This window comes from Equus caballus, chromosome 14 (genome assembly GCF_041296265.1).
Source record: "Equus caballus isolate H_3958 breed thoroughbred chromosome 14, TB-T2T, whole genome shotgun sequence".
NCBI lineage: Eukaryota > Metazoa > Chordata > Mammalia > Perissodactyla > Equidae > Equus > Equus caballus.
The window spans coordinates 53,856,923-53,871,800 of NC_091697.1; the positions used below are offsets into that span (position 1 = coordinate 53,856,923).

Genomic DNA, 14,878 nt, shown 5'->3' on the forward strand with positions numbered 1-14,878 from the left:
CCTGGGTCTGAATAGTGTTGTGAAAATGAAGGCTACTCATTTTAACCATCACATAAATCAGTATTATCTTTAAAAATGGAGGAAAATGGAATACTGCACTTAGGCATAGTCTGTTATCTGCATGTGAGTAGTGCTATATCTTAGTGGTTAAAAGTGCAGAGTGTAGGCTCTGGAATCAGAGAGTCTGGATTCCAGTGGCTTACTGCTTCACCAACTGTGGCTCTGACAAGTCTGTTAACTTCATGGGACCTCAGTTTCTTTGTTCATGATAAAGAAGTAATAATAAAGAGATAATAATAACACTTCTGGGGCCAGCCCCGTGGCCAAGTGGTTAAGTTCGTGCACTCTGCTGCAGCGGCCCAGTGTTTCATCAGTTCGAATCCTGGACGTGGACATGGCACCGCTCATCATGCCACGCTGAGGCAGCATCCCACATGCCACAACTAGAAGGACTCACAACTAAGAATATACAACTCTGTACTGGGGGGCTTTGGGGAGAAAAAGGAAAAAAATTTTAAAAAAAATCTTAGGGGGCTGGCCCCGCGGCCGAGTGGTCAAGTTTGCGCGCTCTGCTGCAGGTGGCCCAGTGTTTCGTTGGTTCGAATCCTGAGTGCGGACATGGTACAGCTCATCAAGCCACGCTGAGGCAGCGTCCCACATGCCACAACTAGAAGGACCCACAACAAAGAATATACAACTATGTACCAGGGGGCTTTGGGGAGAAAAAGGAAAAAAATAAAATCTTAAAAAAATAATAATAACACTTCTGATAAACAGCCATTGTAGGGAAATTTAATCCTTAGAACATACCAAGCATTTAATAATATTTGTTATTATTACTCATGAGGATTCTTTGTTGAAGATCTTAAAATGTTCAATCAGAGAATACTCGAGGAATGAAAAGTAATTTTAATTCAACTTCTTAACTTATTAAACTCATTGTAAGTTTTCCATTTGACTGTGTTAATCTTTTTAGAACTTTATCCTTCGATGCTGAGGTGAATTAGGTGCTACATTGGTGCACGAGGGAAGGCTTTCCATGACTATTTTTATCAATACATGTGAAAATTTCACTTTGTATTGCTTGTATTTTCTTTGAATTGCTTAAAATGTCTTAACCCATGTAGACTGGATAAAATCCTGGGAGGGAGGATAGAAATTCATAAAAAGTAAATATTAGCTCCCAATAGTCAATGCTGGAAAATTATTAAATTGTTTAATTTGTCTACATAAGATATAGGACAAACTCATCATCTTTGATGCGTGTGTATATATATATAGTTATGTCACTTAATGTCTTGATATTTACCACAGAGAGCACCCTATGTATTGTTATCGGAGGAGACGTAACTAGATATAGGACTCCTAGAATGGAAGAAAGGAAAAGTTGGGATGCCCCGAGCCACTGAAGAATAACCAAACAGTATTTGGGGCTTAACTAACTGCAGTTCTTTTGATCTATAGGAATCATCACCAGAACGTTATAAAATGCAGCCCAGTAAGTAGCCCTTCTTTCTTGGGTGGGGTTTGTTTCTCAGGTGGGATGCAGAGGCTTTCCAGCTCAGCTGTGGCTTGAAGATGCTAGATGTTCTCAAAAAATGGTCTCTTGTAGGCACAGCTGCTTTGTAGCACTCCAAATGCCTTGGACCACAGCAAGAAGAAGAAAGATGTGATATGTAGCTCATCCACAAATAAGGAAAATGTGAGTGTTTAATGGAAACCTAGATACGTTAGCAGTTTTCTTTCTTTGAGTGGAGCAACTCATCAGTATCATTATGAGACCTAGAGCTGTGTATGCCTCAGTTCGCTAGACAAACAAACTGCATCACTATAGGAAAAAAATTCTTTATGGTATGTTTTGTTTTTTTCTCTTTAAAGTTTGACCCTAGGATAAAAACCTACCTCCAAGTCTTCCACAGCAGGCCATTATTACTCATGTTCAGTTGATTGGTTTAAGGACAAAAATCTCTAGTACTGTAGTATTAGGAATTTAGAGATAAATTCTCTCTTTTTTTTTTTAAAGAGAGAGAGATAATGTACGTAACTTGTTCACATACTTTTTGCATGGTTTCACATACAAGTCTGGATTTCTTAATTTCTTTTTATTTCCCTCTTAGTTTCTTAGCCCCTGTTCTAAGAAAGCCATGGACCTTTTTGTCTAAGCCTCAGGGCCTCCTTCAGAGCCACCTAATCATTAAGATAATTCTCTAACTAATCCCTTCAACTGATCCCCTTTTCTAGCCATCTTTTTCTCGTCCCTGCCTTCCACCCTTTCCCCCAAGTCAATATCTATAAAGGATAGCTGCTGTTCTTCTTTTCTCACATTGACTAAGTTATGCCTATGTTTTTGGCTGTTCTAATCAGCTTTTTCTTGATTTAATACTGTCCTTCTAACCTCCCTTTAAAATCACTTTTTAAAAATCTCACCATCCTGTCCCCAGTCAGCTCTTTTTTTCCTCTATTCCTTTTGCTTTAATCATAAAGTTAGCATCCTCTAAAGCAAATCTACATACTGTACATCAAATCCAAAGCATAATTTATATCCTCAGGATATAGGGTCAACCTTGATTACCTTTAATGTGTTTCATGAGGGCTATTCATGGCTTCACCAGATGAAATGTTTTTACCAGGGCCTGCCAGCACTTCTCTTCCTCCAGCAAATGTAGTTTTTCTTATGCAGGAAAACAACACTTCGAGGCTTTTAGAGTGGTGGGCACCCAGGAACCTGAAGTTTCGAAAGAGACCAGAGGGGCCTTATATGTCTCCGCTTTCTCTACTGGTGAGTCACTGGACATTGTCATCAAGGGTCAGCTGAAGTGTTGTGAGGTATAGGATAGCAGGTCTGGATTTATGACCCTTTCAGTTTTTCTAAGCTGGCTTGACTGAGCAAAAGGGTTGGAGAAATAACGTTTGACTAGGGAAAGGGAGGAGACGTATGTCCTCTAATCTTTCTATTTGTTTAAATTTTAAAGGGGAGAAAAAATTGTTAGGCCTTTTAAGAAATTTCTTTTTTGTTCTTTAAGTGTTTCCCCCCTGATTTTAAAAGTACTGTGTGCCCATTGTGAAAAAGGTTTAAAAATATAGGAAAGTATAAAAAAGAAAATAGCGACCTCATAGAGAAAAGCCACGGTTAACATTTTACTTATTGCTTCTCAATCTTTTAATTGTGTGTAAAGTTTTACAAAGTTGAGGTCATGTCCTACATATAACTTTATATCCTACTTTTAAAGTTAATATTAAAACTCTTAATAAATTTTATTTTTTAACAGATGCTTTTATTCTGATAAATGGACCATAATTTACCTAATTACTTGGTCATTGTTGGACACTTAGTGGTATCCAAATTTTGCTTTTATAAATAATGGTCTCTTGTAAGTTCTTGAGCATAAATCTTTGCCTGTATGTCAGATTTTTTTTTCTTTCTTTAGGGGATTAGTACCAAGAATTGTAATTATTGGGTTAAGGGATATAAATGTTTTTAAGATTTTTATTTTTTTTGGCTTTTTTTTTTTTTTGGGTGGGGGGAAGACTAGCCCTGAGCTAATATCTGCCGCCAATCCTCCTATTTTTGCTGGGGAAGAGTGGCACTAAGCTAACATCAATGCCCATCTTCCTCTATTTTTTTTTTTATATGTGGGACGCCTACCACAGCATGGCTTGCTAAGCGGTGCCGTGTCCGTACCTGGGATCTGAACTGGCGAATCCCGGGCAGCCGAAGCAGAATGTGTGAACTGAATCGTGTGCCACTGGGCTGGCCCCAAGACTTTTGATACATATTGCCAAATTCCTTTCCAAAAAAGTTTATAAGAATTTACATTTTAATGAGCAATCCATAGCTCATTTGGATAAATGATTTGCTACGATTTTTAAAAAATTACTAATTGGGTAAAAAATTTTATTCAACATTAAAAATAATTAGTAGTGATTTCAGGGACTTGCCTGCTGGCATAGTGGTTAAGTTTGCATGCTCTACTTCAGCAGCCCAGGGTTCACAGGTTTGGATCCCAGGCATGGACCTATGCACAGCTCATCAAGCCATGCTGTGGTAGTGTCCCACATACAAAATAGAAGAAGATTGGCACAGATGTTACCTCAGTGACAATCTTCCCCAAGTAAAAAGAAGATTGGCAAAAGATGTTAGCTCAGAACCAAGCTTCCTCACCAAAAAAATAATAATAATAATAATAATTAGTAGTGATTTCATGTGAATATTAGCCATGTATATTTCCTCTGATGAATGATTGTGTCATTTGTCCATTTAGCTACTAGAGTCTTAAGTTACCCAAGCACTCATTTGCTTTTAATAGACTATGGACTCAGGATACTCAAGAGATTTGGATTCTAATCTCAATCCTATGGGAAAGCCATTTTAATATATCCTGTCCTAAGTAGATAAAGTTGATCATGTTTCATGTTTTTTATTTCTTGGAGGAAGGGAAGACTTGGAACATGGTAAATTACTGGATAGTCTTTTGTGTGTGTGATTTTTTTTTTAATGTGGTAAAATATACATAACATAAAATTTGCCATTTTAAGTGTACAGTCTAGTGGCATTAAGTATATTCACAGTGTTGTGTGCAACCATCACCACTGTGCATTTCCAGAATTTTTTCATCATTTGAAACAGAAGCTCTCTACCCATTAAACAATAATTCCCCCTTCCTCCCTCCCCCCAGCCCCTGGTAATCTCTAGTCTACTTTCTGTCTCTATGAATCTGACTACTCTAGGTACTTCATGTAAGTGGAATCATACAACATTTGTCCTTTTGTATCTGGCTTATTTCACTTAACATAATGTCTTCGAGGTTCGTCTATGTTGTAGAATATATCAGAATTTCGTTCCTTTTTATGACTGAATAATATTCCATTGTGTGCATATACCACATTTTGTTTATCCCTTAATTTGTCAGTAAATATTTGGGTTGTTTCTACCTATTGGCCATTGTGAATAATGCTACTATGAACATTAGTATACAAATATCTGTTCAAATCCCTGCTTTCAGTTCTTTGGGTTATATACCCAGAAATGGAATTGCTGGATCATATGGTAATTTTATGTTTAATTTTGGGGGGAACTGTCATACTTTTGTCCATAGCAGCTGCCCCAGTTGACATTTCCTACAGCAATGCCCAAGAGTTCCAATTTCTCCATGTCCTTACCAACACTTGTTATTTTCTGAGGTTTTTTTTAATACCTCTTCTAATGGATATGAAGTGGTATCTCATTGTGGTTTTGATTTGCATTTCTCTAATGACTAGTTTGGTGGTCTAGTGGTTAAGATACAGCGTTCTCACGGCTGCACCCAGGGTTCGTTTCCCAGTCAGGGAACCACACCAGCCAACTGTTGGTTGTCATACTGTAGCAGCTGCATGTTGCTGGGATGCTGAAAGCTATGCCACCAGTATTTCAAATACCAGCAGCGTCACCCATGGTGGTCAGGTTTTCAGCGGAGCTTACAGACTAGGAAGAAGGACCTAGCCACCCACTTCCGAAAAAATTGGCCACAAAAACCCTATGAATAGTAGCGGGGCATTGCTTGATATAGCGCCTGAAGATGAGAGGATAGTGCAAAAAGACAGGGCAGGGTTCCACTCTGCTGTACCCATGATCACTAGGAGTTGGAATCAACTCAATGGCACTAGCAACAACAAAATGACTACAAGTTATGTGTCCATTTTTTCATGGGCTAATTGGCCATTTGTATATCTTCTTGGGAGAAATGTCTGTTCAAGTCCTGTTTGTTTCTGTTGTTGAGTCATAGGAGTTCTTTACATATTCTTGATATTAATTCCTTATCAGATATATGATTTGCTAATATTTTCACCCATTCTGAGGGTTGCCTTTTCACTTTGTTGATAGTATTCGTTGATGCACAAAGGTTTTTAATTTTGATGAAGTCCAATTTATCCATTTTTTCTTTTGTTGCCTGTGTAGAAATTGTTGCCAAATCCAATGTCATGAAACTTTCCCCCAATATTTTCTTCTGATAGTTTTATAGTTTTAGCTCTTACATTTAGGTCTTTGATTCATTTTGAGTTAATTTTTGTATATGGTATAAGGTAAAGGTCCTGGGTAGTTTTTAATAGTCAGTATACTTGACAGGACAATGGAAACTTGGTGGAAAATGAAATGAAATATCTGGGCAGCCCCATTACTAGAGTTCCAAAACTGGATAAAAATCCAGAACTAGAAGACCAGACAGAGGAGTTTTCAGATGAATTGATGGAGTTTTCCCTGGATGATCAAGAAGAGGCCAAGGTAAAGTGCTCTCTTATGGTATCTTTGCATTTTTCATCTTCCTTCATTCTTGAATAAACAATATTGTATATCTAACATGTTGCAGTCACTGTACTAAGTGGTAGGTCTGCAGAGATCAAGAAGATACGGTCTTTACACTCTAAGTGTTACCTGACTGATAGGGTATAAGGTTACCGTGGGATTCTTCTTATTGCTGGGTGAGAAGGCTCTAGTTAGTAGTTTGAGTTGATCACCATCAATGTAATCTGGTGTAAGTGATGCCTCTAGAATAGTGGTAATGGATGGAATATACCTAGCATGATTTTTCAGGTATTTTACAGTGTATCTTTTTGTCTTCTTTTATCCTCCCCATATCACTGGGAGGAATATCTGAAGCCTATGGCTTATTGATCACATACTGATTTGTCAAAGATAGTTTCTGAGGCATTTAGCATTTCTGAATCAACTTCATTTCTTTGAGACAAATATGTGTAGGGATGTGTTTTTTAAATTTTTTCATTATGCAAGGCAAATGTGATATAGTAGATTCTAGTCTTATTCTCTTGTTTAGTGTCATGACCAGGAGCAAGACACTTAAACACTCTTAGGGCTCAGTTTCTCCTTTATAAAATGGAGAGCATAATAATAAAAGGATACCTCCTCAATGGGATTGTTGTGAATATGATAAAGTATTAAAACCAGTTTGTCATAATGATAGCTTGTCAAAAGTGCTATGAATGACAGAGTGATATGAAAAAAGGACCTAGGAGTTTAGAAGGGTACTATTTTTAACTTTAAGTAACTAGAGAAATGGTGGTGCTATAATGAATTTGCAAAGAAAGGTGAAATCAAAGAGACTAAGGTGTTCTGTTTGGAACATTTGAGTTAGAGGTGGCAAAGGAAATTTAAATGGAAATACTGAATGAGGCATTGGAGCCATCAGGACTAGAAATGTACATTTCAGGACCATCTGCATAGAGGAGAAAATGAAGGCTAATGACTCCAAGTTTAAAGGCAGAGAGAAAGAGCTCTTGAAGAAGGAGTGCTAGCTACTGAGGAGACATAATGAAGTAGTGGATACATACAGGAATAGCACTGTTCAAGAATCAGAAAGGAGAAATCTAGGACGCAAACAGAGGGGTCAATTTTATGTACTTACTCATTTTATACATTTCTTTATTGTGGTAAACTGCAATATACATAAAATTTACCCTTTAACTATTTTTAAGTATACAATTTGATGGCGTTAAGTATCTTCCTGTTGTTGAGAATGTACTTATTCATCTCTAGAACTTTTTCAACACCCCAAACAGAAACTCTTTGAAGAGTTTTATAGTTTTATTGCTTAAATTTGGGTCTTGATCCATTTTGAGTTAATTTTTGTGTGTAGAGTTAGGTCAGGGTCCCATATTCATTCTTTTGCATGTGGATATCCAGTTTTCCCATCACCATTTGTTGAAAAGACTATCTTTTCCTTATTGAATGGTCTTGATACCTTTGTTGAAAATCATTTGACCATATATGTGAAGGTTTATTTCTCAACTCTGTATTATAGTCCATTGGTCTTATGTCTGTCTTTATACCAGTACCATAGTTTTGATTACTGTAGCTTTGTAGTAGGTCATTTTATACATTTTTTTTTTGAGGAAGGTTAGCCCTGAGCTCACTGCTGCCAATCCTCCTCTTTTCGCTGAGGAAGACTGGCCCTGAGCTAACATCTGTGCCCATCTTCCTGTACTTTACATGTGGGACGCCTACCACAGCATGGCTTGCAGAGCGGTGCCATGTCCATAGCCAGGATCCTAACCGGAGAACCCCAGGCTGCCTAAGCGGAACGTGCGAAGTTAACCGCTGCACCACCAGACCGGCCCCATTTTTTTTTTATTAAGATTGACACCTGGGCTAACAACTGTTGCCAATCTTCCTTTTTTTTTTTTTTAAGAGTGGCACCTGGGCTAACAACTGTTGCCAATCTTTTTTTTTTTCTTTTCTGCTTTATCTCCCCAACCGTCCCCACCCCCCCCCCCACCCCGGTACACAGTTGTATATCCTAGTTGCAGGTCCTTCTACTTGTGTCATGTGGGACGCCGCCTCAACGTGGCCTGACGAGCGGTGACATGTCAGTGCCCAGGATCTGAACCCTGGGCCGCTGCAGCGGAGCGCGCGAACTTAACCACTCAGCCACGGAGCCGGCCCCATTTTATACATTTTTTAATTCACAAATTATACTTGAAGATATTCTCCTTGTAAAAAATTAAAACATAATAGCGAAAGCTAACTAACCCTATCTGTGGACCATTCCCAGCCCGGATTGGAGGGTGACTTTTAAATTATTTGAGATTAGAGGGAAAAGTCAAGATCATGGGAGTCTATGGAGCATAGTGGTCTAGAAAGTATAGACTGTGGAGCCAGACCGCCTGGGTTCATAGCTTGGCTCTGCCGCTTGTAACTGTATGGGTAAGTTATCCGATCTCCCTATGCCTGAATTCCTTAATCTATAAAAAAGAAATCGTTTTAGTAACTATTCATAGGGTTGTTGTGAGGTTTAAATGAGTTAATTACACATAAAGCATTTAGAATTATACTTGCCAATTAATAGTCCTTAATTATTATAGTGTAATGTAGTATAAGTGCTTAATTATTATAGCGTAAGAATCAAAATGTGTGTAGTTATGAAGAAGACTGATAGATCAGGGATGCTCAATGACCTTGACGTCCTTAGCAAAGTGAAAGTTTAAGTAATCTGACTCAGAGGAAATTGTTACACGAGGATCTTGAAGAGTGTGGATAAAGTTATAGTCAACTTTTGGAAACTGGAAGGGAATTAGTAAAAGGCTAATAAAATGGTATCTTTAAGGTCCTATAAGACAAACCTGCATGGTATACCCTCTTCCTACAAGAATGCTTTTTCCTGGAAGCAAGGCACTTTGGAACTCCAGGAGTGACTAAGTAAGGCTTGGAGGTTGCCAATGGTAGATGAAAAACGGGTCAAGGAAGCCTAGTTGATAGTGAAGGCAGCAGAGAAGTAGATGATGATGAACCAAAGCCTGGATCAGGAGCCAAATGTCATTGCGTAGACTCAGTAAAGTAAAAACAGTCATGTGATTGAAAATTGCTGACGAGATAGAAAGGAACTGGTGTAGAAAGTTGTGAGAATCAGGGGAGATTTTAATCAATTTGAGAACATGTCACATTTGAATTCTTGGTGACGGAGTGATAGAGGATGGTTGCAGATTTTTTTTCATCTCAGTTTGTTGAGAGGTTAATGTGGAATGCAGGAGAAGCTTGGTGTAAATATTTGAGGAGTTGAGAAGTCACACTCTCCATGGATTGTCAGTGAACTTTGTACGAGTGTAGAGAAGTAGCATGGACTTTAATGTTGAGGGTAGTAATGGGCTAGAGTGGAAAGGAAAAATGAAAGCCAGGTAATAATAATAGCTCCCATTTATTGACTACTTAGAATGTACCAGGCACCGTGTGCTGAGCAGTTTACATCCATCATCACATTTAATTCTCGTATCAGTCCTGAAAGATTATCTCTCTTTAAGAGGAGAACATTAGGCCATGAGGTACAGTCTCTTACCCAAGGTCATAAAGTTAGCAAGTGGCAGAGCCGGTATTTAAACTAAGATCTGCCTGACTCCAGAGCCTATGTTTTTAGCAATATTATGGTGTTTCCTGCTGAAGATATCTGGGAAGTAAAAGTCATCCTAGGGACATATAATAGTGTTAGTCGCTTTTTGTGTAAGATCGGTAAAGTTGAATACCCTGTGTTTGAATGAACTAAAGTGTTAAGAAGGATGGTGAATCAATTATCTAGAACAATGCTGTTCAGTAAAACTTTCTGAGATGATGGAAATGTTTTTTTATATCTGTCCAATACAATAGCCACTCACCACATGTGGCTGGCTATTGAGCACTTGAATTGTGGCTAGTACAACTGAGGAGCTGAATTTTTAATTTTTTTTAGTTTTAATTAATGCAAATACCCACCTGCGGCTAGTGTTACTATAGTGGGTCGTGCAGATCTAGAACCCTCTATAAAGTATGGTCCCTGGCGTAGCGGCAGCTGTAAGAGGTAGGAACTTCTTCTCAATGCAGATTTATGGGCCCTCCCCAGACCTTCTGAATCAGAACCTCTGGGGCTGGGACCCAATGATCTGTGCTTTAACAATCCCTCCAGGTGATTTTGATGCACATTAAAGTTTGAGAGCTACTGTTCTATAACATAGTATTAAATTTTGTTTTGTTTTAATTTCGTTGGTTTGTGGGAAAACAACAGAACCAAGATATAATGTGAAAGGAGCAGGATGTGTATTGGGAGAATTGACAGTGACCTTCCTGAAACAAACATTTCTGATGACTTGCTGATAATGGAGAGTAGATTTGTGGAAAAACAGCAAGTTAGGGATAGTTAGCATAGAGAAAAGTTTGCTAGGCCTTCTGAAAAAAAAAGAACAATGTAAAATAAACATTTAGTGTTGCTTTTACAAATATATTTTAGTTAGTCTTCGTATTTAATTTGCAAAGTGTTGCAGTTAATATGGTCAAATCTCAACCAGTGTTATTTAGTAAGTTGAATTTAATGTTGATTAAAAAGAAAATCCTTTTATTTTAAATTTTATTGGTGGAAATTTGTCTATGGTGTGTTAATATGCTTTTGTGAAATTATAAGTACAGTACAGTGAACATAATTGAATCTATGCTGATTGAAGGTCTTTCATAGTCTCAGATATGTTCTGAATTGTGTCATATAGATGGTATAGGAGAGTGGATTTAAAATAGACTGACGCCAGGAAATACTCTGAAAGTTTTGTATGTTTACATGGAAGAACAGCATATGGCTGTTAGGTATTTATTTTGTTAGTCTTTATATTAAATCCCTTTATGGGCTCATTTTCTTGGATTGTGACTCATAAGATCATTTTCAGTTGTGAGTCCTCTGTATAAGAGTATGCATAGCAGTAGGTTTTAGATTAGAAAAATGGTGGGGATTTTTGTTATTGGTTTGCCTTTTTGATGCTAAATGAAAGTAGGTACCGTGTAAGGCAGTGAACTCCTTGGAGATTGGTATAACCTTAGTGATTTCTAATTCATTCATTTAAAAAATATTTATTGAGTACCTGTTAACTGTCAGGTAATGTGCTAGGCACTGGTGATACAATGGGAACAAAACAGACTAGATTTATGCTCTCTTGGAGTTTAAATTCTTGTCAGGGAGACATCAGAGAACAAAAAATCACCCATGTTTATCAAGTTAATAGATGGTCTAGTTAGAGTTCTTGGTTGCAAATAACAGAAACTGATTCTAGTTACCTCAAGTAGAAAAGGGATTTTCTGGAGGGTACTGGGGAACTCAGAATTACCAGGAAGGCCAGAAAACAAGGTAAGGCCTGGCCGAAGTTCTGTAGGAACATTGTGCTTGGGATGCTACCACTTGCTGGCTGGACACTCAGTGCCACCGTTACTGGCACCCTGCCACAGAACATAATCTGACCTGCTGCTGGACTCTGCTGCTCAGGGACATTTGCTGTCACCTACTATATTCTCTACTCTGATGCATAAAAATGTCTCAACCAATACCATGCTTTTGTGTTACTCCTCATGGTTCAAAAATCAGGCAGGAATATCTAGTTGGCTATAAGAGAATGGAAAAGGGAGTATCTTCCCCCTTTGGCCTCTTTATTGGAAGGTAGGGCTGCCTCCCATCTAATTTGAGGTTTTGCTAAAATAGGATGCTTGGTAGCCAAATTGCAAATGACTGCCATAACAGACAAAATAATTTAACTATTGCAAATTGTCCACGTGTAATGATAGAAACAAAATGGGGGCCGAGATAGAGACTAATAGAAGGGAACTTTTAAATGGGGGTAATTAGGAAAGGCCTCCTCAAACAGAAGATATTTAGTTGAGAACTGGTTGATGAACTGTCCTGGTTTGCCTGCAACTGAGGAAGTTCCTAGAATATGGGACTTTTAATGCCAAAACTAGGAAAGTCCCGGACAAATTGGGATGAGTTGGTCACTCTAGTTGTGAAGTACAGAGTATGTTTGTTTGTTTGTCTGTCTCTTTCACTCTCTTTCACTGCTATGTCACCTAGTAGGTACTCAAAAAGCGTTAAGCAGATATGTGTATACAGATGGTTAGAAGTAAGAGCAGAGGTCTTGAAGAATGGTGATTGAAATTTGAGAGTTATCAGCATAGAGAGAAAATTTTAATTCATGGGTAGAAAAAAAAATCACCTATGGCAAGAGTGAGGAGATAAAAGAGAAAAGGACCAGGACCTAGCCTTGATGAATCCAACATCTATTAGAGGTTTGGTAGGCGAAGAGGCCAGACAAAGAAGACTAAGAAGGAGCAAGAGAGAGAGAGAAGCATCACAGTTCTTTTAGTATAGGGGTCGCCTACCCTAGAGCTGAACTGAAAAAAGCTAGGAGGTGCTGTTGAAGCCAAAGAAGAAGGGAGTAGCCAACTCGGTGGAAGCAACATGTGGCAACATGAAGATTGTTGACAAGAGCAGTAGAGTAGTGCAGACAGAAGCCAGGCCTATGAGTGTATAGGCTATGAGGAAATGGTGATGCCTCCTTAGTTTACAAAATAATAATTCAATTATTCAATTAAACCTTTTATAAATTTGCAGGTAGAATCAAGCTTAGCAAGTTTCCTTTTCTTCTTTCTGGCCTTTTCAGAGCTTAAAACCCCCAGATTTGGAAAGGCCAACGATTCCTTAAAAAATGAAAACCAAGGGGGCCGGCCCGGTGGTGCAGCGGTTAAGTTCGCACGTTCTGCTTCTCAGCGGCCCGGGGTTCGCTGGTTCGGATCCCGGGTGCGGACATGGCACTGCTTGGCAGCCATGCTGTGGTAGGCATCCCACGTATAAACTAGAGGAAGATGGGCACAGATGTTAGCTCAGAGCCAGGCTTCCTCAGCAAAAAGAGGAGGATTGGCAGTAGTTAGCTGAGGGCTAATCTTCCTCAAAACAAAAACAAAAAACAACAACAACAACAAAAGAAAACCAATAATAGATTGATTTCCAGTGTGATCTATCCCAGCTGGTCCTAGTGTCTCCCTACACCAGCTTCTAGGAACTGGGAAACTTCCAGCTAACTAGACAAAGCTAAAGTATCATCATCATCATCCCTCCATGACCCTGTTTGCGATGTTTCCCTTTGTTTTCATGTAAATGTATTGGAAAGAGTCTGTCAGAACAGTAGTGGCTGTGTCTGTTTGTTAAAGTAGTTTCCTACTATCATTTATTTCTGGCTTCTTATCCTTGGACTATATGAAACCCGAAAAGATGTTTATCACCTTCATTGTCACCATCATAATAGCTACCAAAACTCTAAAGCGTCAGTGCAACAGAATAGAGATTCAAGAAACAGACCCATGCATATATGGTCAACTGATAATTAGACCAAGATACAAAGGCAGTTGCATGTTGAAAAGTTTGTCTTTTCAACAAATTGTGCTGGAGCAATTGGAAATCCATATGAAAAACAAAAACAAAAACCTCAATGCATCCCTCACACCATATGTAGAAGTTAGCACAAAATGGATCATAGACCTAAATGTAAAACCTAAAACTGTAAAACATCTGAAGAAAAAAACAGGAGAAAATTTTTGTGACCTTGGGTTAGGCAAAGATTTCTTAGATATAACACTAAAAAAAATGGATATATTTCACTTAGTAGCTAATTAATTCCAAACTCTTTAAAATAAGCCCTTAGCTTAACAATTACGGTATGTTTCTTTTTTTTTTTTCAGTGAGGAAGATGGACCCTGAGCTAGTGTCTGTGCCAATCTTCCTCTATTTTGTATGTGGGACGTCGCCACATCATGGCTTGATGAGCAGTGTGTAGGTCCACACCCAGGATCCAAACCCGCAAACCCTCAGCTGCTAAAGCACAGCAGGGGAACTTAACCACTAAACCACTGGACCGGCCCCTACACCGTGTTCTAGAGACCCTCTTTTGGTTAGAATAAACAAAGATTGCACCAAGGCCAGCAAATTTGAAATCCTGATCTGCCTCTCCCCTGCCCTTCTTCTCAGGGCAAAATTGAAATTATAGGAAGGGAAGTCTGTCACGGAGGCTGGGTAGCCTGCTCCTGAATCCTTTACTATGTGTCCTCTCCTGCCATAGCTTTGGTTCATCTATCCATTCATCGTTGGCCTCATGGCCTTTACTTTATCTCTTGGCTTCTTCCTTTTAAGCATTGGCATCTGCTGCTGCCTAATTGTTTCTCCATTTTCCAAGTTAGAATCCCAGAAGAGGGAGCCTGATGGACCCAGATTATTTTTACATGTTCTAGGCCACTAAATAGGTGTGCTCAACCAGCAATGTGGTCCAGTCCTCAGTGGCTTGCAGCAGGGCAGTTTAGACATAGGGAGATAACTGGCAGGGATCCTAGGAAGTGTAGAATATTGATTATATAAAATGTGGACTGGTTTTGTTGGGGTCCTTAAATCTTGTTGTCAGTGTCTTAGGATCCTATAGAGAAATTGGACTTGGGTTTGTTTTTTATCACATGACTGGAGGAACTTAGCTTGTGTTTGCTTTCTCCTACCAGAATTGGTACACATAAGACAGTTAGCTGGAGAATTTGGTTTGGCTAGAGTTAAAACATCTAGGGGAGATGGAA

The 14,878-nt window shown here is 38.8% G+C and overlaps 1 protein-coding gene across 28 annotated transcripts in view; it reads left to right on the plus strand.

Moving 5' to 3' along the window:
* CDC25C (cell division cycle 25C) overlaps window positions 1–14,878 on the plus strand; it is a 34,416-nt gene that overhangs the window by 7,822 nt on the left and 11,716 nt on the right. For all 28 annotated transcript variants that reach the window (XR_011425557.1, XR_011425556.1, XR_011425558.1 and 25 more), the window contains 4 exons: window positions 1,465–1,498; window positions 1,613–1,702; window positions 2,681–2,779; window positions 6,104–6,259. Coding sequence is in view for 25 of the 28 variants with exons in the window: in XM_005599378.4 (XP_005599435.1) it covers window positions 1,465–1,498; window positions 1,613–1,702; window positions 2,681–2,779; window positions 6,104–6,259 (379 nt within the window). In the remaining 3 variants the exon portion in view is untranslated. The remainder of the gene's footprint in view (window positions 1–1,464; window positions 1,499–1,612; window positions 1,703–2,680; window positions 2,780–6,103; window positions 6,260–14,878) is intronic.